This window comes from Triplophysa rosa, linkage group LG20 (genome assembly GCF_024868665.1).
Source record: "Triplophysa rosa linkage group LG20, Trosa_1v2, whole genome shotgun sequence".
Classification (NCBI taxonomy): domain Eukaryota; kingdom Metazoa; phylum Chordata; class Actinopteri; order Cypriniformes; family Nemacheilidae; genus Triplophysa; species Triplophysa rosa.
In genome coordinates, this window is record NC_079909.1 from 14,569,919 (window position 1) to 14,592,928 (window position 23,010).

At 38.1% G+C, this 23,010-nt stretch overlaps 1 protein-coding gene across 4 annotated transcripts in view; it reads right to left on the minus strand.

Moving 5' to 3' along the window:
- The window catches only part of igsf21a (immunoglobin superfamily, member 21a), a 175,287-nt gene that overhangs the window by 54,732 nt on the left and 97,545 nt on the right, over nucleotides 1-23,010 (minus strand). For all 4 annotated transcript variants that reach the window (XM_057361631.1, XM_057361632.1, XM_057361633.1 and 1 more), the window contains one exon: nucleotides 5,997-6,118. In XM_057361631.1, the coding sequence (XP_057217614.1) occupies nucleotides 5,997-6,118 (122 nt within the window). The remainder of the gene's footprint in view (nucleotides 1-5,996; nucleotides 6,119-23,010) is intronic.

Sequence of the window (23,010 nt, forward strand, 5' to 3'; positions counted from 1 at the left end):
AGTTTTTTCCGTATTGTTTATTTTGCCAGTGGCAGAAGAAAAACACACCTGAGTACCAAATGTATGTTTTCTAATAAGACTTGCTTTCTGAAGAGTGCACTCTCTAAAAACAAACCTTATTTTCATACCAACTGTAAGCTTCACATGTAAATTGATCTTGTTTAAAGAATGTTATACATTTTTTACTGACAAAACAGAACAAAAAAATATTGATTATGAAAAAGACCCAAAGACCCATAATGGATCTGAAGAGGCTGGATTGCGGTGTTGCTTTAACATTACTTACGTCTTTTGAGTTTGTATTCGCTCTTTGTTTGTTTGTGGATCATTGCTGCCAAGTGTACATATTGTATGAGCCCATGTTCAACATTGTTAACGGTATAATGATTTTCTCAAAGCCTCATGAAAAATAAAAATCTTGGTCTCCGTCTACGGCTTCAGTCAAGCGATCCTTCAACAATCCCAACGAGGTTTGCATGTGTTTGACGCTGTTCGACATGGTCTACTTACCTAAAAAAAAACAGCAAACAGCTAGACTGACTGAATCCAAGCTCATTTATATTGAATGAGGGCAGCAGGTGAGCTCTCAACATTCCCTTCATGTCTCGCTCCACCCACCCTGCCGCTGTATTTTCCCCCTGCAACTCACACAATTTACTTAGACTTGATGAGCAGAAACGCAGTTACTGTAACGTGTTAATTGCAATGTATTCACCATCATGGCAATGGCAGCAAAGCTATGGGTGCAAATAAAACCACTCTGCTATTTCTCTTCTCGGATGTCTGTAATTTTAATCTTGTCTATTGGCAGCTTTAAGAGCTTTTATTGTTGTTTTCGCGCGTTTTTTTTCCTCATTTCCAGGACTGCTTGACATGCATGGAGCGTGATGATTGGATGAGAGTTTTGGCTCAGGCTCTGCGCTTTGGCATTGGTCTCACGTTCCACCCTGCAAGTGTCCTCTCTCTGGATGAGCTTTACTGCCCGGGTCTCTGAATCCCGGCCAGCACATTTCTCACAGTTCCTGTCTCGCTCACCCTCTGAGCTTTGCAACGTTCTGAACCCCCGCTTCTCATTTTCAACACTCTCTGTTTCACCTCTGTCTCTTACTGCCTTCCTCCCTCCAAACCCTCTGCGAAACGTCTGCGATGTTGCACAAGAGTGTGGCTCACTTCGATATTCAGTTCTTCAAAATAACCTCAATGGGACCAAAACTCCAGCTATACTCCACAATCTCTTTCTCTCTCTCGCCCACCCTTTCTATTTTTGTCCCTCTCCCACTGTGCCCTAAAAATGTAGATGGATTGTTAATCAGAGAGTAATAAAAAGCTGATTAGCATTAAATCACACCGATTCACCCAAGGGATTTGCCTAGCCAGGTCCTGCCACTCTGCTGCATGTGTAAGCGTGTGATCTGGGAAGGATGGAGCGATGGCTGCCAGGAATATAACATTCTGTAATTACAGAAATGTGCCTTAAATTTCTCAGCACAGGCCTGTTCTTACAGGTGCTTGTGGGCGTGTGATGTTAGAATGCGTCCCAGGCTGAATTTATGGTGTTATAATATTCTCTATAGATCATTATTTCATGAGTCATCAAACACACGGGTCAGCTGAGGTGGATGGTTTTCTTTCACTCATAAAATCACTCAAAGGGCATCATTCATGAAAGACAAGCACAATAGATTTTCCTGTAAATTGTTGATAAACACATTTTCATTTAAATTCCTGAGAAGGGGTATGTATAAATATATAATACAATATACGATTTAAAAATACAAATAAATAGTAATCTCTTGCAGTTATTCAAACATCAAGAATGTGGTGTACACATACAAGCAATTTATAAATAAATTAAAAGTAAATATCAAATTAAGTCATTTCAGTGTGTTTCTATGAATTGGCCGTAGCCCTAAAAAATGTTATGTGGTGTGACTGTGATCCATCTTAAAATTAATTCACTTCCTTTACATTTTTTGTACAAATCTTTAGTATTTAACGTTTAGAAACAAAGTATTAGCATTTATTTGAGTTTTGGTAATTATCTCATATTTTTGTTCTATAATTTTGTTTTCTTACATTAACAAAATTAACAAATTATTATTAAATTATATTATTATAAATGTTTTTCCTGAAAATAGCATACAAGTGATATATAAAATATTTATGCATTTTTTTATTTGGTTCAATACCTATATTGTGCACCTATAATGTGCATTTACCAAGTAAAATAATCAAAATAAAATTGAATTAAAAAACGTCTTGACATGCACACAAGACATGTTCATTGAATAAGCTGACAACCTCAAGGGCCATTAAATGCAAAGTGAAATCGACTAGGTGTTGTTTAACCTCTTTATGAACTTTCCCCAGTAAAAACAAGGCATTTGCATGACCTTACATGTTGTTGGCCTATTAAGCATAATCAATGTAAGGTCACAGATGTAAACACACTTATTGACAACGTTGTCCGTAGATTTTAGAATGTCTGAATTGGACACAACGAACAGCAAACGGTGCAGTTAATTGGAAAAGCAGGCATGCCAATAATCTTGAAATTCAAATATATAAATATATAATAATACCAATATTTTATATAGACACTTTCATCGAACACACATACCTGGCCCAAAGTTGACTTCTGGTCTGTGTTTGGTTATAATTTAACAATTTGATTTATATTTAATTCATTTAAAAATATATATATTTAATATATTTAAATATTCCATATTTATTGTATTAAATTACATTAAAACTACTCAACAGTTATTGATTCTTTGCGGAGGTCTATCGGAAGTTAAGTTTGGGACACATAACGTTTGTTTATGTTGTTGCCGGTGAAATCGTCTATACAGTGAGTATATTCAGTATATATTAAATCCTACAATTTAACGTTCAGATATTGACATTGTCACTATTCAAAAATTTTCCAATTTTCACAGATGAAAATAAAACAGTCATGAATCAGTGAGGTGGCAGCTCTCACAAGCCGCCTCCCTCACCTTTATTGTCAAGATATATAACAGCAGCTCCACAACTTAAAAAGGAGAGCGCCAGACTGAAACAAGTTACATCACATGCCTCACTGACACACACCATATTTCATATCTCCCTCTTCACGCGGAAAGTCAGAAAAAACTGTGATAGATGTGTGTGATAATCAGGGGCTTTTGTTGAAGAATGGGCTTCTGCTGAAGGGCCCAGTGGGCGTAAGTGCTTTTGTTTCTGAGTTTAAAGCTGAATGTTTTGCCAAGAGCGTTTCTGTGTCATAGGAGCAGGTGGAGAGACGAAGGATCCATGATAATGAGAGGAGAGAGCCAGGTCAGAGTGCAGGGGGAGGGTCCTAGAGACCTGCTTGTTTGATTGACAGCTCCAGCTATGAACTATCGAACTACATTCTCCGTGACGGAAAGAAGTTGAAGAGATGTCAGGAACAGAAAAAGAGCCTTCTTCAAATTGTGACTCCTATTAAATATTAAAAATCAAATACTTCACAAAAGAGGCTCCTTGATGGGGGTGTGTTGGAGAAAGGGGGGTAAGAGATGTCAAATTTTAATTTACTCTGTCATGATGTCTCATTTGACACCTTGTGGTGTGTCAAGCTTTCTTGGGAACTGAAAGCTATAAGGTGTCATTCACAATTCAGTAAGCTTTTCAAGAGTATATTAAAACAAACAAACAAAAGCACGATACCAAAATAAAAGATGCAAGGTCCTTATAAGCAGCCGTACACACTGTAGATAGATTGAAACTAGCAGCTTTACCTCTTTCTCTGTGTGATGTAAAAATCAAATATACCCAGCTCACGGTAGACACCTCTGGCTATCTCTGTCTGCCTTTCTCTTGTCGAAATGATCCTTACTTGAGCATTTATTTACATGCAAAGAGCTGAATTAGAGTAGCAGGGACTGCTGGTGTGGCTTTTTGCCACTGGAATGAAAATGAGACATTATGTCTGTGAAATACTGTCTGGGTGCTTTCGGTCTTCCACGGAATGCGTGTTGGAGACTACAAAGCAAAGGATTCGTAAAGTGTGTCGGCTTTTGTATGTGTCTGCCGAAAAGTAAAAAGATAGTCAGTGTGTGTGTGTGTGCGTGTGTGTGCATCAAAACATGTGATCGAGGTGGCAAAAACAGTCTTCTTAAAAGCATGCATCTGGTTAAAAATCTCCACTCACGGTTTTTGTTTTCCATTTATCTCTATGAGTGTTATGTCAACTAGCACATTCTACTCTTTCTAAACCAAATCCAAAAATGAAATGTGTCAATTATAAATGATCATAAATGATTGTATTGGGACCCAGATTAATGGAGTGTTGCAGAGATGACGTATTTTTGAAGCTTGAAAGTTAGCGCTGCATTGGTTCCCTCCACCGGAAGCCTTTGCATTTTTTCCATAGTCTTTTGAAAAAAAAACAAGATCGGTTGCTCGATATCAACGTCACCACCACCAAGCCTATGGCAACTTTTTCATTAAAAACATGTTCCCTAGTAATTACTCCGTGAATGAATATCCATCCCCGTTTTTTGAGATTAGTGCCCATGTTGGATTTATGTGTGTCTAACGTCCCCGCCAAAGGAAGTACAGTAGTTGCTTTTAGCAACTTGTTAGAAATGTTTTTAAGACGCGATAAAGCTAAAATCACAAGCAGGTTATAACTGAGTGTTAACCACAGATCTTATTTCAGGCGATCTACAGTACCAAAAACCCATTAAAAAAACCCATAGACTTTGGGAGGATGGAACCGGAAATGCTAAAATGCTAACTTGCTTCACGGGTTTGCATACAAAAATCTCTGAGGTACTCTATTCAGATTGCATTGTGAGGTCACTGCAGATTCTCATCCCTACTTTGTTCTTTACTTATTATTTACTTATTTCTTTAGCTCTTGGGGTTTTATTTCAATATGTGTAAGGACCCACATCATCATGTTTTTATATTGCTCCTGTTCCAGCTGGCCAGGTCGTGGGGTGCATGTTTAGACTTGGGTGGACTTCGACTGTCTCTACATTTGCCATCTTCCTTCCTGAGCATTATGTGAGACTGAGAGGTCAATACAGTTGATCCCTACTGCTGTTTATAGTGTGACAGTCAATTTACGTCCTGCTGGGTAAGACTGTTTGTTTCTGTAGGTATGTTTGCTGTAGACACAGCATTCCCACTTGCCCACTTTCATGGCAAAGCAAGGAGGTAGTAAGGTCTGCTCAAGTGAAAAACACAGTAAATGCACATGTGGCAATCTGAGATGTAGAAAGTACAGGTAGCCTTGAAGCAGGTTAAACAAACAATCAAAATATTTTCCCTTTTGCTTTCCCCCTATTCATCTAATACTTTGTAACAGCTTTTGGTCTGACAAAAAAGCTGTCAAACCACAATGTTTTGTTGAGGAGCAGAAGAAGTGCAAGTATTTCTGGAGCTTGCTTTGCTTTTTAGCTTCAAGCTGAGCCTCAGGTAACAGGAGTGACATAGGAGACACGTCTGTTCCTCAGTGGGCCATGTTAAACACCAAAGCAGATGTTCAGAGTGGAAGGCTGAACATGACGCTTCCTGATTGGGGAGAATGAAACATTTTATATGATAAGACCCCAATGGAAAAGCATGGCTAAGGGCTCGGTGGATGCAAATATCAGAAAGCACTGGATACAGAGGCGAAGTTTACAAATGGGCTCAAGTTTTACTTATTGTGTATGCATCAATTATTGATTTAAATAAGATGAATCAACTTTTCTTGGCTCTTTAGGGACCATCAAGCCGGGCACATCCTTGCATAAAAAAGCATGAAACAGAGTGCTAAAGAATCGAATAGAAGGCATGTTTATATGCGCCGCACACAACCAGGCAGTGATTTTGACCTCATATAACTTTTTAAACAACAATCGGTACACCATGGACTTACTGTCACTTAATATTACACTAAAATTACCAACTATCCAATTACACAAATATCCAAAACCAAAATGATGTTTTGTGATGATAAATGACCAATGAGAAGCTCTTACCGGACTGTTGACTGATATACCAGATCTTCTCGCCTGCGGTAATCCTCCATATGGGAGTAATTGGTGTTGAACATAGCATCGTACGTAAAAATCTTCTGCTTAATAGTTCCCCCATCAGTAACCTGTTAAAAAACAAGAATGAAACATTAATGAAATGAAAAGTGTCTTAAAAAGTAACATTTCCATAGACACACATACATAAATAATAAGAGGAGACACTACATGAGCTCAATGTCCTCAGGCTAAGTTAGCACTCACGCTTCAAAATGATCCCATTGATCTCTATAGAGATATTATTGTTATGTTATTTAAGGGCTTGTGAAGAGATGAATTCAAATTAGCTGTAAGGAACCTGCCGAGCACGATGAAATCAGCAAGACACTCGCTAATTTAGTGCACTACAAGATGGCGGTCTAATGATGACTGACGTTTCTGCTGCATTTTGTTGGTCTGCGACGCGGGAAACGTAATGAAATGTGAAGCGATATTGCAGAGGTGAGAGATATTTGAAGCCCCATTGACTTATTTAGCATTTTTTTCCTCCCTGACTTTCCTGGCAAATGATGGAGGGCCATTCTTTTTGTGCTAATATCCACAGGGGAGAGGAGTCGCTTAGCATTTGAATGACTGTGATTTCTCTTCAGAGCGCAGAAAGAGAACGCAGAGAAAGAATGGTGACAGATTTTAATGGAACCGTTAATGCCTGCTTAGAAGTGGTGGAATTGTTGGCAGGACAGGTGTCTTTCTTCCGACAAACGGTTGAGATGTTATCTGCTGCGTCTTATTCGCGTCCCCCGGTGCTGCAAATCAGTTCTGCACAGATTCTCGACTGGTTTTCCTCTGTGTGGGAAACAACAACGCCACGAGGACGATGTTATGTTGGGTTAAGTCGAACAAACAATTCACGCTGCCCTCGCAGATAAGTGCGGAATGGCCTCGGTAAGCCCTCCGGAGACTCGCACTTAAATGCCTGCAGCTCATAGTGAGCACAGTGACTCATAATTGCTTAAATTCTTTTTAGAAAGGAACTATGGGAACAATGAATATAAAGGCTAAACAATTCAAGAGTATAGGAAAATATTTACATAATACACGTCTGCTGGCGAATCCTAGCTTGGTAACTCTTGCCATATGCTTTATTATGTTTTTTCTAATACGACTAATACTTTTTTCAAGCGTGCCTTTGAAGAGAAAATATAGTCGTGATTTAAGAAAGTTTTCTGGTTCTGACATTTTCTTATAATTAAATTCAACTACAATATTGAATATGAAGCAGTATGAATATTAATGACAATGGAAAAAACTAATGTATGGTTTAACCACTGCAATTACAGCACGGTTTTTGCATTTTAATAAAAATGTCTCTTCGGGTGAACAACGCTTGCCGTTTAGCAAATGTCACGGCAAACAAGTGACCGCAAGAGCCACAAGCGCAGGTCTCAAAAACGGGCAGTGAAGTGCTCATTTTGCTGCCGAGTCAACCACAAGCATTTTTAAGTGACACCACTTAAAAACCATCTGAGGAACACTTTACCACTTTACTTTGAATGTGAAGATTACTCCGGCCATCTGGTTGTCTTGTAAGTATACGCGGATGTGGTTGCTTCAGGGCCCTGTTGCATTTGGCTACAGAATTACAGGGAAGCGGTGACATTGAAAGGTCACTTGCTAAAAGTAAACCTGTGTTTGAGAGTTGTGTTTTCCCCTCAGGTTGGTCCTGGTTGCTATTGTAGTTGACTCCAATAATGCTTTTAAAAATGCTTGAAACGGCGAGACACAAGATCTCTTCTGTCTGACATCGCTTTGAAAAAACGGGGAGACAAAAAAGTGCTGCCAGAAGCTGAATACAAATTCCTCCAGACTCCGAATTGTTGCACCATTGTTATGGACGGTGAGCAGGTTCACGGCCTGTCTGGAATACCGCAACGCTTTAAATGATGTATGAAAAATTGCATTCTACCCTTTCATATAACCCAAATCCTGGTTCAAAAATCACAGTGCCTTACAGAACTAAATCGTAAAAAAAACTGAACAATAAGTAGAATATACATGTTTTTGTTTCTTGTAATTGAAACCTCTCCCAGCCAACTCTAAAAGAAAAATCAAAATCTATAATTGCCAAGAGACACAAGGTGAATGGCTTTTTCTGTTTACATGCATTATGAAATGAGAGGGTGCTTGTGTTTATTGAAGCACGTATGAAATTATTAGATGAGCAGTGAGCATATGCTAAAATTGGCAAGCACACGATGAGTGGGAGAGGCAAAGTAAAGGTTCTGACATTCTCTATGATAAATAGAACCGCGGAATGGGCCTTTCGGGAAAAATAGACACTGTCACTCGCTTTGTCATGATGACAAGAGGAGAGGACTGTAATGAGAACGTCAAGAGCATGATGGGAAACAAAAGGTGCCTTGGTGCCACTGTGCAAAATCGAATAATGGGAAAAACTAGGCATAAACAAATAAATAAGCATTCTGCAATTCTTACATTAAATGTTTGATATAGATACAGAATGAATCGTATTCAAAACCACTTTACTGTTGTTGGCTTTATGTCTCTTCTCTTTCATTTGATGTCACTCAGTCAGCACAACACCCATATACAGGTATGTGATTCTATTGATCCAAAAATATATCGCATGTAAACGACAGCATATTGTTGCAGAATTCCCGTATGAGTCTGGCCACAATTGAATTAATATGTTAAATTGACAGCACATTTAAAACACAAATGTACAGTACTGACATTTAACTAAAACAGGCCTGAACTCCTATGCGGAAGAACATCCATCATGGATGTTGTCTTGTCTTGTCTCTCTGTTTGAAAAACCTAAGAGACAACCTAATAACAAGAGAATGGATAAATTATCCATTATTGAGAAAAATGGCGCATGGAGGATGCGGACATTCAGTTTATTTTACAAAATCAGTGCCTTGCGTTACCTCCAAGATATGGGAGCACCACAGTGGCCGTTTACCATGTGGAGAGAAGGAGAGGATCTGGCTGGGCGAGAACCATCTCTGCCTTCTCAGAGTGTCCTTTAACGTAACATGCCTCACAGCAAGAATCCTAGGATAGGTTTCACCTTTCGAACTGATTCAAGTTGAGCCTGAGACACCAAAAATCGAATCAAACACATTATTTGAGAAAATGATGCTAAATTACATTCATGCCACACTTAATGGCAGGCGAACTGAGGAGATGTCCAAAACAATGAACTAAATATTATGTTGTAATTTCTGGTGAGAAACATTTCATTCATTATTTATCATGCAAGCGTTCCCTGTGCGAGGACCATACCTGCTCTTTAATCTGTCAATTTTGATCACAACCACGAGGAAGCACAGTCAAGCAGGCAAACCGGATCAAGGGGAGTTTCTGAAGGGTGCAACCAACAACGATAGGGGTTAGGAAGGCAGAGGATCCCTACAGAGTGTAAACAATGCAAGCCGTCTGCTGCCGTTCCACATGGAGGCTCCGGCTTTCCCCCTACCTTCATTCAGCTCACTTCAACAGTGACACCCCATCCCCTGGGCTTCACCGAGCTGTGGTTATTTATAGAGCGCTCCTGCTTCACAACCTGTAGACGTACACACTCACAAGCAGCAGACGTTCAATGGCTTAATCGAACCGTGACCTTAGATAACTACCAGGGTCTCGTGAAACACAGCGCTTCAGGAAAAGCATCCATGCTTATGTAGTCTTCCAACATTGCAACATATAAACCCAATGTAACACATTTTCTTTTACCCTGGGTAAGAAAGCTTTTGTAAGCGAACAGTATTTGCTATAGATTTGCTTTTATCTTCTGAGTAATGACCAGACTACACAGCACAGAAGCGACTGCTTTAACTGCTTAAACTTGTAGAGAGAATGACGCAAGCAAAGCAGAGGTCATACAGTACGTGAGATTCACAGAAAATTCATGTATTTGTAGAAATTACACTGGATGAACGCAGCTGCCATTTTCATTAGCTGAAATTTGAATTGAATTGGCCGTGCAGCGCAGGGCCTTGAAGTGAAATGACATGAAGAGGAATTTACTGTCAAAGTCAAAGAAATTCAACAAATGCTGTGGGTTCTACAAAATGGACAAGAACAGATAACTTACATGTTGTCTAAGTTATGTTTATGTAGACCTGCAACATTTCAACATTCCTATCAATCTGATAGACTTCTCCAGAATGTACTGTATATACAGTACAGTTAGACACAGGAGTGGAGTAATACCCAGAGGAAAGGAAAATCAAACAAGAGATCTCCTTCTCATCTCACATCTTTCTGCTGGACAGAAATTAGATCAAATGAACATCAAATTGAGACATAAGGTTAAGTCTCCTGCTTCTCACATGTTTCTCCTGAGACAAAAAAAATGTCATTCTCTCATGTTTGTCTCCACTGAAATTTAGAAGAGATCTCCATAACATCTCACACTGTGCTCAGATTATTCTCCTTCAATAAAGACTCTTACATTCTCAGATTTATATCCTCTAAAGTTTCATAAGANTATTTTAGAATACGTCATTACGTTTAATATTTATACCCTGTAAATACCCTTGTAACATTATAGAAAACATAAAGACATTACCCAGAGAAAAAATGTTTTGCTCATTGGTTGCTTTTTCTTAGCTCAGGAGAAATAGTTGTGATTCTCCTATGTTTCCCGATTAAGTGTCAGCAGTTTATCAGATATTTCTCCTAAAATTCCTTAGGGGAAACAAAAATAGACGCAATTGAGAAATGTCTAAGAGAGTCAAAACTGAGATTGTGGTGAGAGAAGCTTGGGAAATCTCTTTATTGTCTAATTTAGGTATCAAGATTGTCTTCCCATGTTTCTCCTAAATTCCATTAGGAGAAATAAGAGTAGACACAACTGAGACATGAGAAATATCTGAGACTTAGTTGAGATTCTTATTTATCTCTCATTTAAGTATCAACAGTGTCTCAGATGTTTCTCCTAAAACTCCTTAGGATAAATAAAAGTAGACACAAGTGAGACATGAGAAAGTCATGAAAAGAAGAAAAACTGGAGAACTTTTTATTGTTGTGTTTTTTTATGATAATGATGATGATGTTGATGATATTGTTTTTCACTTTCATTGGACATAGGATGTTATAGGATGAGAGACGGGAAGGGAAGAGGAAAGTACCTTTAGCCGGGATTCGAACTCATGCCGTCTGAGGTGCTGCTGTGCTTCGATGTTGATGTGCTGCCCACAAGGCTATGTTTCTGACAAGGATTTATCTTAGTTCAGGATACTAAGGTCTGGTTATTCTCTTACATGTCTCAAGTGTGAGATGTCACTGAGATCTCTTATGAAACTTTAGAGGAGATACAAGTGGGGCAAAAAAGTATTTAGTCAGCCACCAATTGTGCAAGTTCTCCCAGTTAAAAAGATGAGAAAGGCCTGTAATTTTCATCATAGGTACACTTCAACTATGAGAGACAGAATGAGAAAACAAATCCAGAAAATCACATTGTCTGATTTTGAAAGAATTTATTTGCAAGTTATGGTGGAAAATAAGTATTTGGTCAATAACAAAAGTTCATCTCAATACTTTGTTATATACCCTTTGTTGGCAATGACAGAGGTCAAATGTTTTCTGTAAGTCGCTACAAGGTTTTTACACACTGTTGCTGGTAGTTTGGCCCATTCCTCCATGCAGATCTCCTCTAGAGCAGTGTTTTGGGGCTGTCGCTGGGTAACACGGATTTTCAACTCCCTCCAAAGATTTTCTATGGGGTTGAGATCTGGAGACTGGCTAGGCCACTCCAGGACCTTGAAATGCTTCTTATGAAGCCACTCCTTCGTTGCCCGGGTGGTGTGTTTGGGATCATTGTCATGCTGAAAGACCAAGCCACGTTTCATCTTCAATGCCCTTGCTGATGGAAGGAGGTTTTTACTCAAAATCTCACGATACATGGCCACATACAGGTAACGAGTGGAGGACAGAGGAGCCTCTTAAAGAAGAAGTTACAGGTCTGTGAGAGCCAGAAATCTTGCTTTTTTGTAGGTGACCAAATACTTATTTTCCACCATAATTTGCAAATAAATTCTTTAAAAATCAGACAATGTGATTTTCTGGATTTTTTTCTCATTCTGTCTCTCATAGTTGAAGTGTACCTATGATGAAAATTACAGGCCTCTCTCATCTTTTTAACTGGGAGAACTTGCACAATTGGTGGCTGACTAAATACTTTTTTGCCCCACTGTAAATGTGAGAACGTTAGAGTCTCTAGCTAAGGGGAATAATCTGAGCACAGTGTGAGATGTTATTGAGATCTCTTATGAAACTTTAGAGGAGACAATTGTGAGAATGTCAGAGTCTCTAGCTAAGGGGAATAATCTGAGCACAGTGTGAGATGTTATTGAGATCTCTCACACTGTGCTCAGATTATTCCCTTTAGCTAGAGACTCTAACATTTTCACATTTGTCTCCTCTAAAGTTTCATAAGAGATCTCAATAACATCTCACACTGTGCTCAGATTATTCCCCTTATCTAGAGACTCTAACATTTTCACATTTGTCTCCTCTAAAGTTTCATAAGAGATCTCAATAACATCTCACACTGTGCTCAGATTATTCCCCTTAGCTAGAGACTCTGACATTCTCACAATTGTCTCCTCTAAAGTTTCATAAGAGATCTCAATAACATCTCACACTGTGCTCAGATTATTCCCCTTAGCTAGAGACTCTAACGTTCTCACATTTACAGTGGGGCAAAAAAGTATTTAGTCAGCCACCAATTGTGCAAGTTCTCCCAGTTAAAAAGATGAGAGAGGCCTGTAATTTTCATCATAGGTACACTTCAACTATGAGAGACAGAATGAGAAAAAAATCCAGAAAATCACATTGTCTGATTTTTAAAGAATTTATTTGCAAATTATGGTGGAAAATAAGTATTTGGTCACCTACAAAAAAGCAAGATTTCTGGCTCTCACAGACCTGTAACTTCTTCTTTAAGAGGCTCCTCTGTCCTCCACTCGTTACCTGTATGTGGCCATGTATCGTGAGATTTTGAGTAAAAACCTCCTTCCATCAGCAAGGGCATTGAAGATGAAACGTGGCTTGGTCTTTCAGCATGACAATGATCCCAAACACACCGCCCGGGCAACGAAGGAGTGGCTTCATAAGAAGCATTTCAAGGTCCTGGAGTGGCCTAGCCAGTCTCCAGATCTCAACCCCATAGAAAATCTTTGGAGGGAGTTGAAAATCCGTGTTACCCAGCGACAGCCCCAAAACACTGCTCTAGAGGAGATCTGCATGGAGGAATGGGCCAAACTACCAGCAACAGTGTGTAAAAACCTTGTTGCGACTTACAGAAAACATTTGACCTCTGTCATTGCCAACAAAGGGTATATAACAAAGTATTGAGATGAACTTTTGTTATTGACCAAATACTTATTTTCCACCATAACTTGCAAATAAATTCTTTCAAAATCAGACAATGTGATTTTCTGGATTTGTTTTCTCATTCTGTCTCTCATAGTTGAAGTGTACCTATGATGAAAATTACAGGCCTTTCTCATCTTTTTAACTGGGAGAACTTGCACAATTGGTGGCTGACTAAATACTTTTTTGCCCCACTTGTATCTCCTCTAAAGTTTCATAAGAGATCTCAGTGACATCTCACACTTGAGACATGTAAGAGAATAACCAGACCTTAGTATCCTGAACTAAGATAAATCCTTGTCAGAAACATAGCCTTGTGGGCAGCACATCAACATCGAAGCACAGCAGCACCTCAGACGGCATGAGTTCGAATCCCGGCTAAAGGTACTTTCCTCTTCCCTTCCCGTCTCTCATCCTATAACATCCTATGTCCAATGAAAGTGAAAAACAATATCATCAACATCATCATCATTATCATAAAAAAACACAACAATAAAAAGTTCTCCAGTTTTTCTTCTTTTCATGACTTTCTCATGTCTCACTTGTGTCTACTTTTATTTATCCTAAGGAGTTTTAGGAGAAACATCTGAGACACTGTTGATACTTAAATGAGAGATAAATAAGAATCTCAACTAAGTCTCAGATATTTCTCATGTCTCAGTTGTGTCTACTCTTATTTCTCCTAATGGAATTTAGGAGAAACATGGGAAGACAATCTTGATACCTAAATTAGACAATAAAGAGATTTCCCAAGCTTCTCTCACCACAATCTCAGTTTTGACTCTCTTAGACATTTCTCAATTGCGTCTATTTTTGTTTCCCCTAAGGAATTTTAGGAGAAATATCTGATAAACTGCTGACACTTAATCGGGAAACATAGGAGAATCACAACTATTTCTCCTGAGCTAAGAAAAAGCAACCAATGAGCAAAACATTTTTTCTCTGGGTAATGTCTTTATGTTTTCTATAATGTTACAAGGGTATTTACAGGGTATAAATATTAAACGTAATGACGTATTCTAAAATATATCTCGTTTTAAATATAAATTGATGTTTTGAATATACTGTATGTAGCCTGTACAGACAGCTAAGAATTTGTATTAATCTTTAAGGCACATTGAGTCCGAAATTTGCGTCCGAAATTTCTGCACGTTAAAAAATAAATAGGACCTCACGTTATGTCAATCACATTTACACACTGCCTCCGATATATCAGATATCAGAAATAAGTTTACAGTTTATTTTAAATTTAATCTTCCAACCAGGATTAGGTGCTTCTAGACCATTGTTTTTCACTTATTGTTTCCCTCTGGTTTTAGGGGTAATCCCATTGGGGTTTGGTGTGGATTTAGGTTTTATTTATAAAAACGATGTCCTTAGGTCAACAAAATATGTTGCCCTGAGGACATCAACCACTTGGCAAAATCAGGTTGAGCAATTTCATACACTGGCCCTGTTGATATTGGCCCTGTTGGTTTGGTATGTTTTGATGCTGGTTTGATGGTTTGTGCTGGTTTAAGATGGTCATATGCTGGTTTAAATTGGTCATCTGCAGGTCCTTAGCTGGTTTAAGATGGTCAAACCAGCATCAAAAAATACCTAACCCAGCATATGCTGTTTCTTTCGACAGGGGGACCTTTATAAGAACACTGAAAAGAAGAAGTACTAACAAATAATAAAACTGTAAATATTAATACTAAATACTAAAATAAAATAAAATGAAGTACTTTGAGAAGATAAAATGCACCCAAATCACATTTTTTCAGAAAATGTTTGCAATTTTAAGGCATACACTGCTGTCATTTTTTCTTCTTTCACCCAAGCCCTTAACAGAAGTTTCATGTTGCTCTAGGACCACACAATACTCTTATTTGCTACCATTTGTCATAACCTGAGAGAGGCTGACAGCCCTAACATTAGCGATTGACGGCAAAAGAATAACCGGCGCACTTATGTCAAACGTATGTCAATGACGTGAGAGAGCTAGCTAGCTGTTGACTGCACTTCAGCAGAAAACCTCACTCACAAAATTCTGTCGTGTCTCTTGAAGATTTCAGGTAACGTAACATGGCTGTTACGCTCTTTATTAAGTATATATAAACAAATCCATATTTACATCTCCAGTCAGGAGTGACAACAGTATTCTGCTGCTGTGTGAACACAACCACATGGTTCTAAACAGGTCTTACATCCAATATTCTTTGTATGTTCTCCATGTGAATAGAGTCCAGCAGTCAATCTCGTCTTGTGTGCACAGTATACTGTACAAAGCCCTGCAAAACACACGGCCTTACCGTGGGCAAGAAGGCTTTTGTAAACAACCAGTATTTGCCAGTATAATCAGTATTAATATTTGCTATTGACTTGTTTTTATCTTCTGAATGATGACCGGACTACACATCACGGGAGCCAACGCAGACTGTTTAAACTGGTGTGTTTTTATAGCTTAACTTGTAGAGGTTGATGTCAGCAATGTAGAGGTCATGTAGTACTGTATGTGTGATTTATAGAAAACTTTCTGATAAAATGTAAACTTTGTTGAAACTGCACTGGATGAAAACATCTGCGAATTTATTTGAATTAAATTGTCCGTGTCGCACAGAGCCTTGAATTGAAATTACATGAAGAAGCATTTTCTCAAATCAACAAATGGTCAAGAATGTAACATACAGTGTGTGTATGTCACAATTTAATTCTGAACGGCACACAACCCTGCTGCCAAATGAATGAATCAATGCATTCATAATGTATTACGTGACTATAGCGCCATCCTAGGCTAAACTTTGCAGACAGGAGGATGGTGGAGTTCAAGTTTAATAAGATTTATTGCAGTTCTTAGTGTGACTTGACACATCTTTAAAACGCTAACAAAAAAGACACGATCGGGGCTTTGTACTGATCTCAGTGTTACAGAACAGCTCATCTGCATGGCAATTGGATTAATATTGTGATTCCACAATAGGAACAATGCCGGTTTTGAATGAAACAGGAAACAGTATTGCTGTACAGCTGGAAGTGTGGTCGTTTCACCATTACAACATGCTATTCATACAAAACAACACAAAAAATCGAAATCAAAGCTTGGTGGTAACTAAAGCACAGCATTTGGTGTTTCTCCGCATGTCTCTAGAAAGCAGTGTTGGGTAAATTACTCTGAAAAAGTAATTAATTACTAGTTACTAATTACATATTCAATAGCATAATTAGATTACTGTACAAATGACTGTCTCCAAAAAGTATTTAATTACTTATTACTAATTACTTTCTATATCCTACATCAACCTTGATTATTTAAGTGATTCAAGGATAGACATGAAAAGGCGTATTTAATTCATTCAATTAAATAATAAATAACTACATACATTATTCTTATTAACAGACCAAAGTATACAAACGTGAGAAGGATACATTAAAGCATACATTTTAAAGTTAGACTTATAATTTTGATGTCATTTCCACTATTGAATATATTACACAGTATGTAGTTCAATTACATAAGAGGTAACTGTAATGAAATTACAGAAAAAATAAGAGTAATCCCTTACTTTACTTTTTCAAGGGATAAGAAAATAAATTACAGTAACTAATTACTTAGTAACTAGTTACATCCAACACTGCTAGAAAGTCCCTGTGAAATTTTCCACTGTCTCCACAGGACTCTTGGGAATGTAGGTGCGCAAGGAGCCTGTTGTGCCGGGTACATCGAGCGGTATGCTGGATGAATTACGCGCTGCACATGTCAGATCACACCCCACCGGCTACAAAACTAAAAGAACTTTGCAAGACTTTTGCAGATGCCATTCCAGTGGTTCTTAAAGTGTAACTAGACTGAACTATTCCATGTACTATAGTTCACTTTTTTACATGAAATCTATTGCATTTTTGGAACGCACCATAACCAGTTAAGCTTTCTTATTCGCCTCATTTACATTATGTTAATGTTTTGCATGTCTCAATAAGGGTAAAAGAACGTTAATGTTGGGTAAACTGTTACTCTTATATTAGAGTAATGTATACAAATATACTGTATTAGATTTTATATAATTACAAAAAATGTCTAAATTAAAACAAATCTTTTGCTACGCAGAAAGCATATAAAAATACATAAAAAATAACAACAGAGTTTCATATGGGCGGAGAGATTCAAAAGTTTTTCTAGTTTTAAAGGTAAGCCTGACCAAAATAATAATGAACACACACAGAGACACAACAATCCCATGACACAGTCATGACACAGATCAAGTCTTAAAAGTGCAGTGCTGTCATGCGTATCTCCGAAATAAGAATATTTCTGACAGGCTTTACACATTTTGTGTGTCATAACAAATAAAACTACAGTAATGAGGCACCTTACCAGTCAAACGCACATATTTTCTATATTTATATATTTATCCAGGGCACCCACCTCATTAACACTGGCTAACTAGATAGATTGATATATCTGCCAGCTAAGGGAAAAATGCAAAACTGTAATGAGGAACCTGAAGGTGCGTGTACAAAAAGTCGAGACACAACAAGATGTCCATTGGACTGGTAAATATTCCCCTGCCTCGATGTGAGTATCACATGCTCCAGGCATGCTGTCACTCATTTTTATTCCAAGACCACCAGGGAGGACAAAGCCGTGATTGGATGAGGCATTTTCTGGCAGATTGCAACGGTGGGATTAAAACTCATGCTGTCAGATATGTTCCAGCTCTGATGGGTCCCAAATCAGGACAGAGGAGAACATCTGAGTGGCTCTGGTTTTAAAGGTCAAACCAAAGGCCAGACCCAAAAAGTACTGGACACTTGCCTATCTGCAATGCACAATGCATAGCTGTCAAACCAATAAATGAGACAAACACACTTTTAAAGAATATCATTTCACAAAAATAAACTTGCACTTTAAAGCACAGTATTTGGATGTCAAGGGATAGTTTACCCCAAAAAAATATTCTGTCACCATTTATTCACCTTCATAATTTCATAGTTTGAGAAATGTCTCAGTGGTTTTGTGCCCATACATCTGAAGTCAATGGGGGCTAATGTTGTTTGGTAACGAACATTCAAAATTTCATCTTTCTGCAGAAGAAATACAAGTTTGAAGTAACATGAGTATATTTTAAGGGGCAAGTGCGAGTAGGGGGCCACTGCATGTATCATTTGGACTCAGTGGTTGACATGCCCTCCTGGAAAAAGGTTGTATCTACAGTACAGTAGCTGCTGAAACATTAAACTGATTACAGATAATGTGACGTTTCATGTCTTCTAATCTCACCGGCAACAGAAAAATTAACAGGAAGGGTAAATTTAATAGAGAATTCAGCCACGAGTCTCTCCTGCTTGCAGAGGTGGGTAGTAACGCGCTACATTTACTTCGTTACATTTACTTGAGTAACATTTTGGAAAATATGTACTTTTTAAGTAAAATTAAAAGTGTGTACTTTTACTCTTACTTGAGTAAATTTCTCATAGAAAATCTGTACTTTTACTTCGTTACATAACTTACATTGCGTGACGTTCCTTCGTTCCTTCATTTTAAAATATGCTTTTTAAAACGCGTTGTTTATTTCAAGGTTGTCGTCTCTTTTTACGGGCATTCCCGAGTGATCGATTCTTTTGAGTCGATTCCTTTGACAGCTTTAATTGAACAATGGGCAAAACCATTTGAATAGGCTAATGAATCAGTTCAAATGATTTGTTCAGTTCGCAGCACGATCTGAATCATCTGAAGCAGGATTACTCACTCCTCGTAGCGCGAAACTTAAGAACACGCAGAACACAAAGAGCGTTGGATGAAGTGGATATTAATCTATATCTATACAATCAAAACTGCAAATGTGTCATATTGTTTGCCAGCAATGATAAATGCCCGCCATATGCGCGCACCCGCGCAACCTGTTCGTCAGACACAGCAACATGCGCGTTACCTGTCAGACACAGAGACGTGGGCTTGCAGAAATATACATTTGAAGAACAGAAGGAAGAAAACTTGTTGATGGGTGTGTGGTTCACTGTTTACTGTTTGTTTACAAGTAAGAGCGCTTCACAACACACACGTGACACAACACGAGAAAACATGAGGTTTTGTCAAAAATGTGTATTTCATTTAAGAGAGCACTGCAGATGTTCTAGATCATCTTAGGAAATGCTCTGAGTTTAGTTCATGCTTTAGTTTGACATGGTCTATTATTCTAAATAAGTTGTGTAAACTACATTGACATCAGGACTAGATGAAATTTACAGAAATGCTTGTCTCTTCTGTGTTTGTCTACTCTTTAGTCTCTCTAGTATATTGCAAAGATATCCGCTTATGATAATTAAAAATATTGGTTAAAATGTAATATTAAAACATTGCCGTTAATATTAATTTTATGTAGTAGGCCTATATAATCAGATACAAAGTAACTAAGTAACTAGCTACTTGAGTAGTTTTTTAATTGCATACTTTTTTACTTTTACTCAAGTAATTTTTAAAATAGTGACTTTTACTTTTACTTGAGTAACAATTTCTCTAGTTACTTGTACTTTTACTTGAGTAAAGATTTTGGCTACTCTACCCACCTCTGCCTGCTTGTAATGCTGTGGATATACTGTCTGGAACTTACATTAACCTACGACTGAAGGACAATCAGGACTAAGGGGAGGCAAATAAAGGTTACATTGCTCTGCCAGAAGGACAGCACACATGAGATCACCAATTTTCCTGGATGGAAAGAACAAGTTCCTAGCCCTGTGTTAATAGTACATGTGAATCTGAACCTGATGAGCTGCCTTTTAATGCATCATAGGTGCACTCTCAACACGAAAGCTGGAGGCATGATTATGCATGACTTTAGCTGCCTTCTAAGGTACCTTTTTGCGCCAGATAAGGCCAGCATAGCATGTATTCCTGATGGAGTGTGCAATCCCAGAATGCTTTGCGATGAATTCAGTAAAAACATCCATGTGGGAAGTGAAGACAAAACGTAAAAAATGTTGAGTATGAAATAATCCATTCAATTAATAAATGTAGGCTAAATAAATAGTGTTCAAATCCAATAAAAAATGACTTTAACCTGACATTTATGTATGCTTACTGGGCATAAAACATGAGGAGATTTATTTATATGCTGACTATGTAGCGCTTTCCAAATTGGTCACTTGTGAAGTTCCATTTTAATTAATATCCAACTTAGAAGGGAGCTGTCTATGTAGGTTACAGATAGCATTCTTTTCTGTCCATTTAAGTGTTACAGAAATATAACATTTAAACACACACCAAAAAAACAAACAATCGTCTCCATTTCTCACCCTTATCCACACAAACAATGAAAAAAACTGAGACGTTACATGAGTTTAGTCAATGAGGAGACCAAAAACACATTATATAAGTGTCATTCTGCAGTCTGAAAATGAGGCTTAGGCTGAAGGACAAGGTGACAATAGTAGGCTACGAAAGAGAACAGTGAGTCTTCCAGTAAGAGCTCATGCTTAATCCCTCGGACCAGAGAGAGCTAAACACAGGTCTTTTGGGGACATGACATTTTAGACATGGGTTTCATTCATTGACTATGTGTGCAAAACAATGTCTGAGCATATATATCTGCTCATATTTATAATATATATAATTGCACTCAGCTGGTTAAAAGTTGTTGGCAATCCCGCACACCAACACCAACTTGTGGTAACACAACACACCATGGAGTCAAGACAATAATTATTCAGTTGATTCGTCGTTTGAATATTTCATTTTATCCTTCTGCAGATGCGATCAGGCAGGGGTGGGCGAGAGCGCCAGCAAACAGATGGTCCAGAAGACATTACGGGCCACAGCAGATCCTGTGTGTCTGCATATGTTTGGAGCGTTCCAGAAGAGACTGTCTCTATGCACTACACCTGCCGCTCTGGACAGAGCTTCTCACCATCTGGTTGTGCTGGTGGCACAGCTAAATAAAGGAAAGACGGCGTAAATTATGCAAAGCTAGCGTAAGCGGAGTAATATAAACTTAAAAAATGTCAGTCTCAGCTAAAAATACTGAATCGCTTTATTCAGCAATGTCTGTGTCAGGATATAGTAGTATGAATGGCTGTGATTCTGGAACCGGGAATATTACTTTTACAGTAGTTTATAGTTGTATTGCTAGAACCTGTATGTGGTGATTTGTCTGTTGAAGAAAGTTGGCAACAGAACAGCGATGGCACCCATTGACTTGCATTGGTTTTGTGTCCATAAAATAGAAGAGAATGGGTACCGTCGCTGTTCGGATACCAACATTCTTCAAAATATCTTCTTTTGTGTTCTGCGGAAGAAAGAAACTCATACAGGTTCGAAATGACAAGAGGATGAGTAAATGATGACAGATCTTTCATTTTTGGGTGAACTATACTTTTAAGAATAGTGAACACAATTTTCAATCCCACTATAAATGTTGTGTGTAACGGTGTAACCTCTTTTCAGGTTCCACCTATTACAGAGATCTCAGGGGCGTCGATCAGAGACGGGTTTATCTGTAATCCAGAGAAGGGATTTGGCCTTTATTTTCTGATGATGGGGTGTCAGGCAGGTTATTTAGGATTAATATACAGATTTGAAGTAATCATTCCTCGTGTTTTCTGCACAACAGCAAAATATTAAAAAAAGAGCTTATCCTCTGACAAAGCCTTCAAAAATTCATCAATCTCACATGCTCAGCAATGAGGCTTATTTTTTACTTAATACCAAGCGCAGCACAACATCCTTATTTATTAATTTTATCAAACTTTGAAGAGGAAACAGACGGTGACCTATTGTTTTACAAATCGTTTTGTTTGTCAGTGTGACTCTGTCTCTGCCAATTGAACACAGTTTGACACAGTTAATTACAAACAAAAACCCTCATTCAATATTAAATATCTCCTTGTTTTTTCATCCGAGTTTCTCCACTGCGTGTCAAATCCAGTAACTTTTTCTGTTTGTCATGTGGTATTGACGTATAGTGCCCCAGCCAGATTGTAATATGTTATCACAGCTAAAGGGAGTCTTCAAAGGGAGGTTCTTAAAGAGAGTGTATATGGGAAGCTTTCAGAGATAAACCAAAAATGTCACTCGTATTCAAAGAGCGTGTGAAAAAGCTTCCATCATCAACGTTTCCTTAAGACTTATTTTTCCGCAGAGAGAGTACAGTGTCATGTTGAATTTGATCAAAACCTTGTGGCCATGACCAGAACTCCACTTTCAGAATGCGATACTCTAGCATTGCGGACGCTAGTTTTACACATGACTTCCTGTATAATGCTTGAAGCTTTAGTTTTGCAGACAATTTCTAGATCAGGTCTCTTTCAGTTTTTATTAGCTCTGTCCAGACAACTTTCTGTTTAACCGAATGCGTGTTCAGTGCATGAATGTAACTTGGAATTTAGTTTGTCAAATGTTCCTGAAGCTTAATTCGTATCGAGTTCTGCTGGCAATGCAAAAGTGCACAGGTTTGATACCTGGAAACACTCTTAATAATAAGATGAAACAAAGTCTGTGAAAACTCAGCTGAAGTTGATTTTTATACTGTTTATCACATAAAATCATCTTACAAAATGTAAAGAACATTCTGTGAAAATATAAACTTGATGTCTGTAATATTAAGGCACAATTATTTATTGCTTGAATGTACTGAAAGTC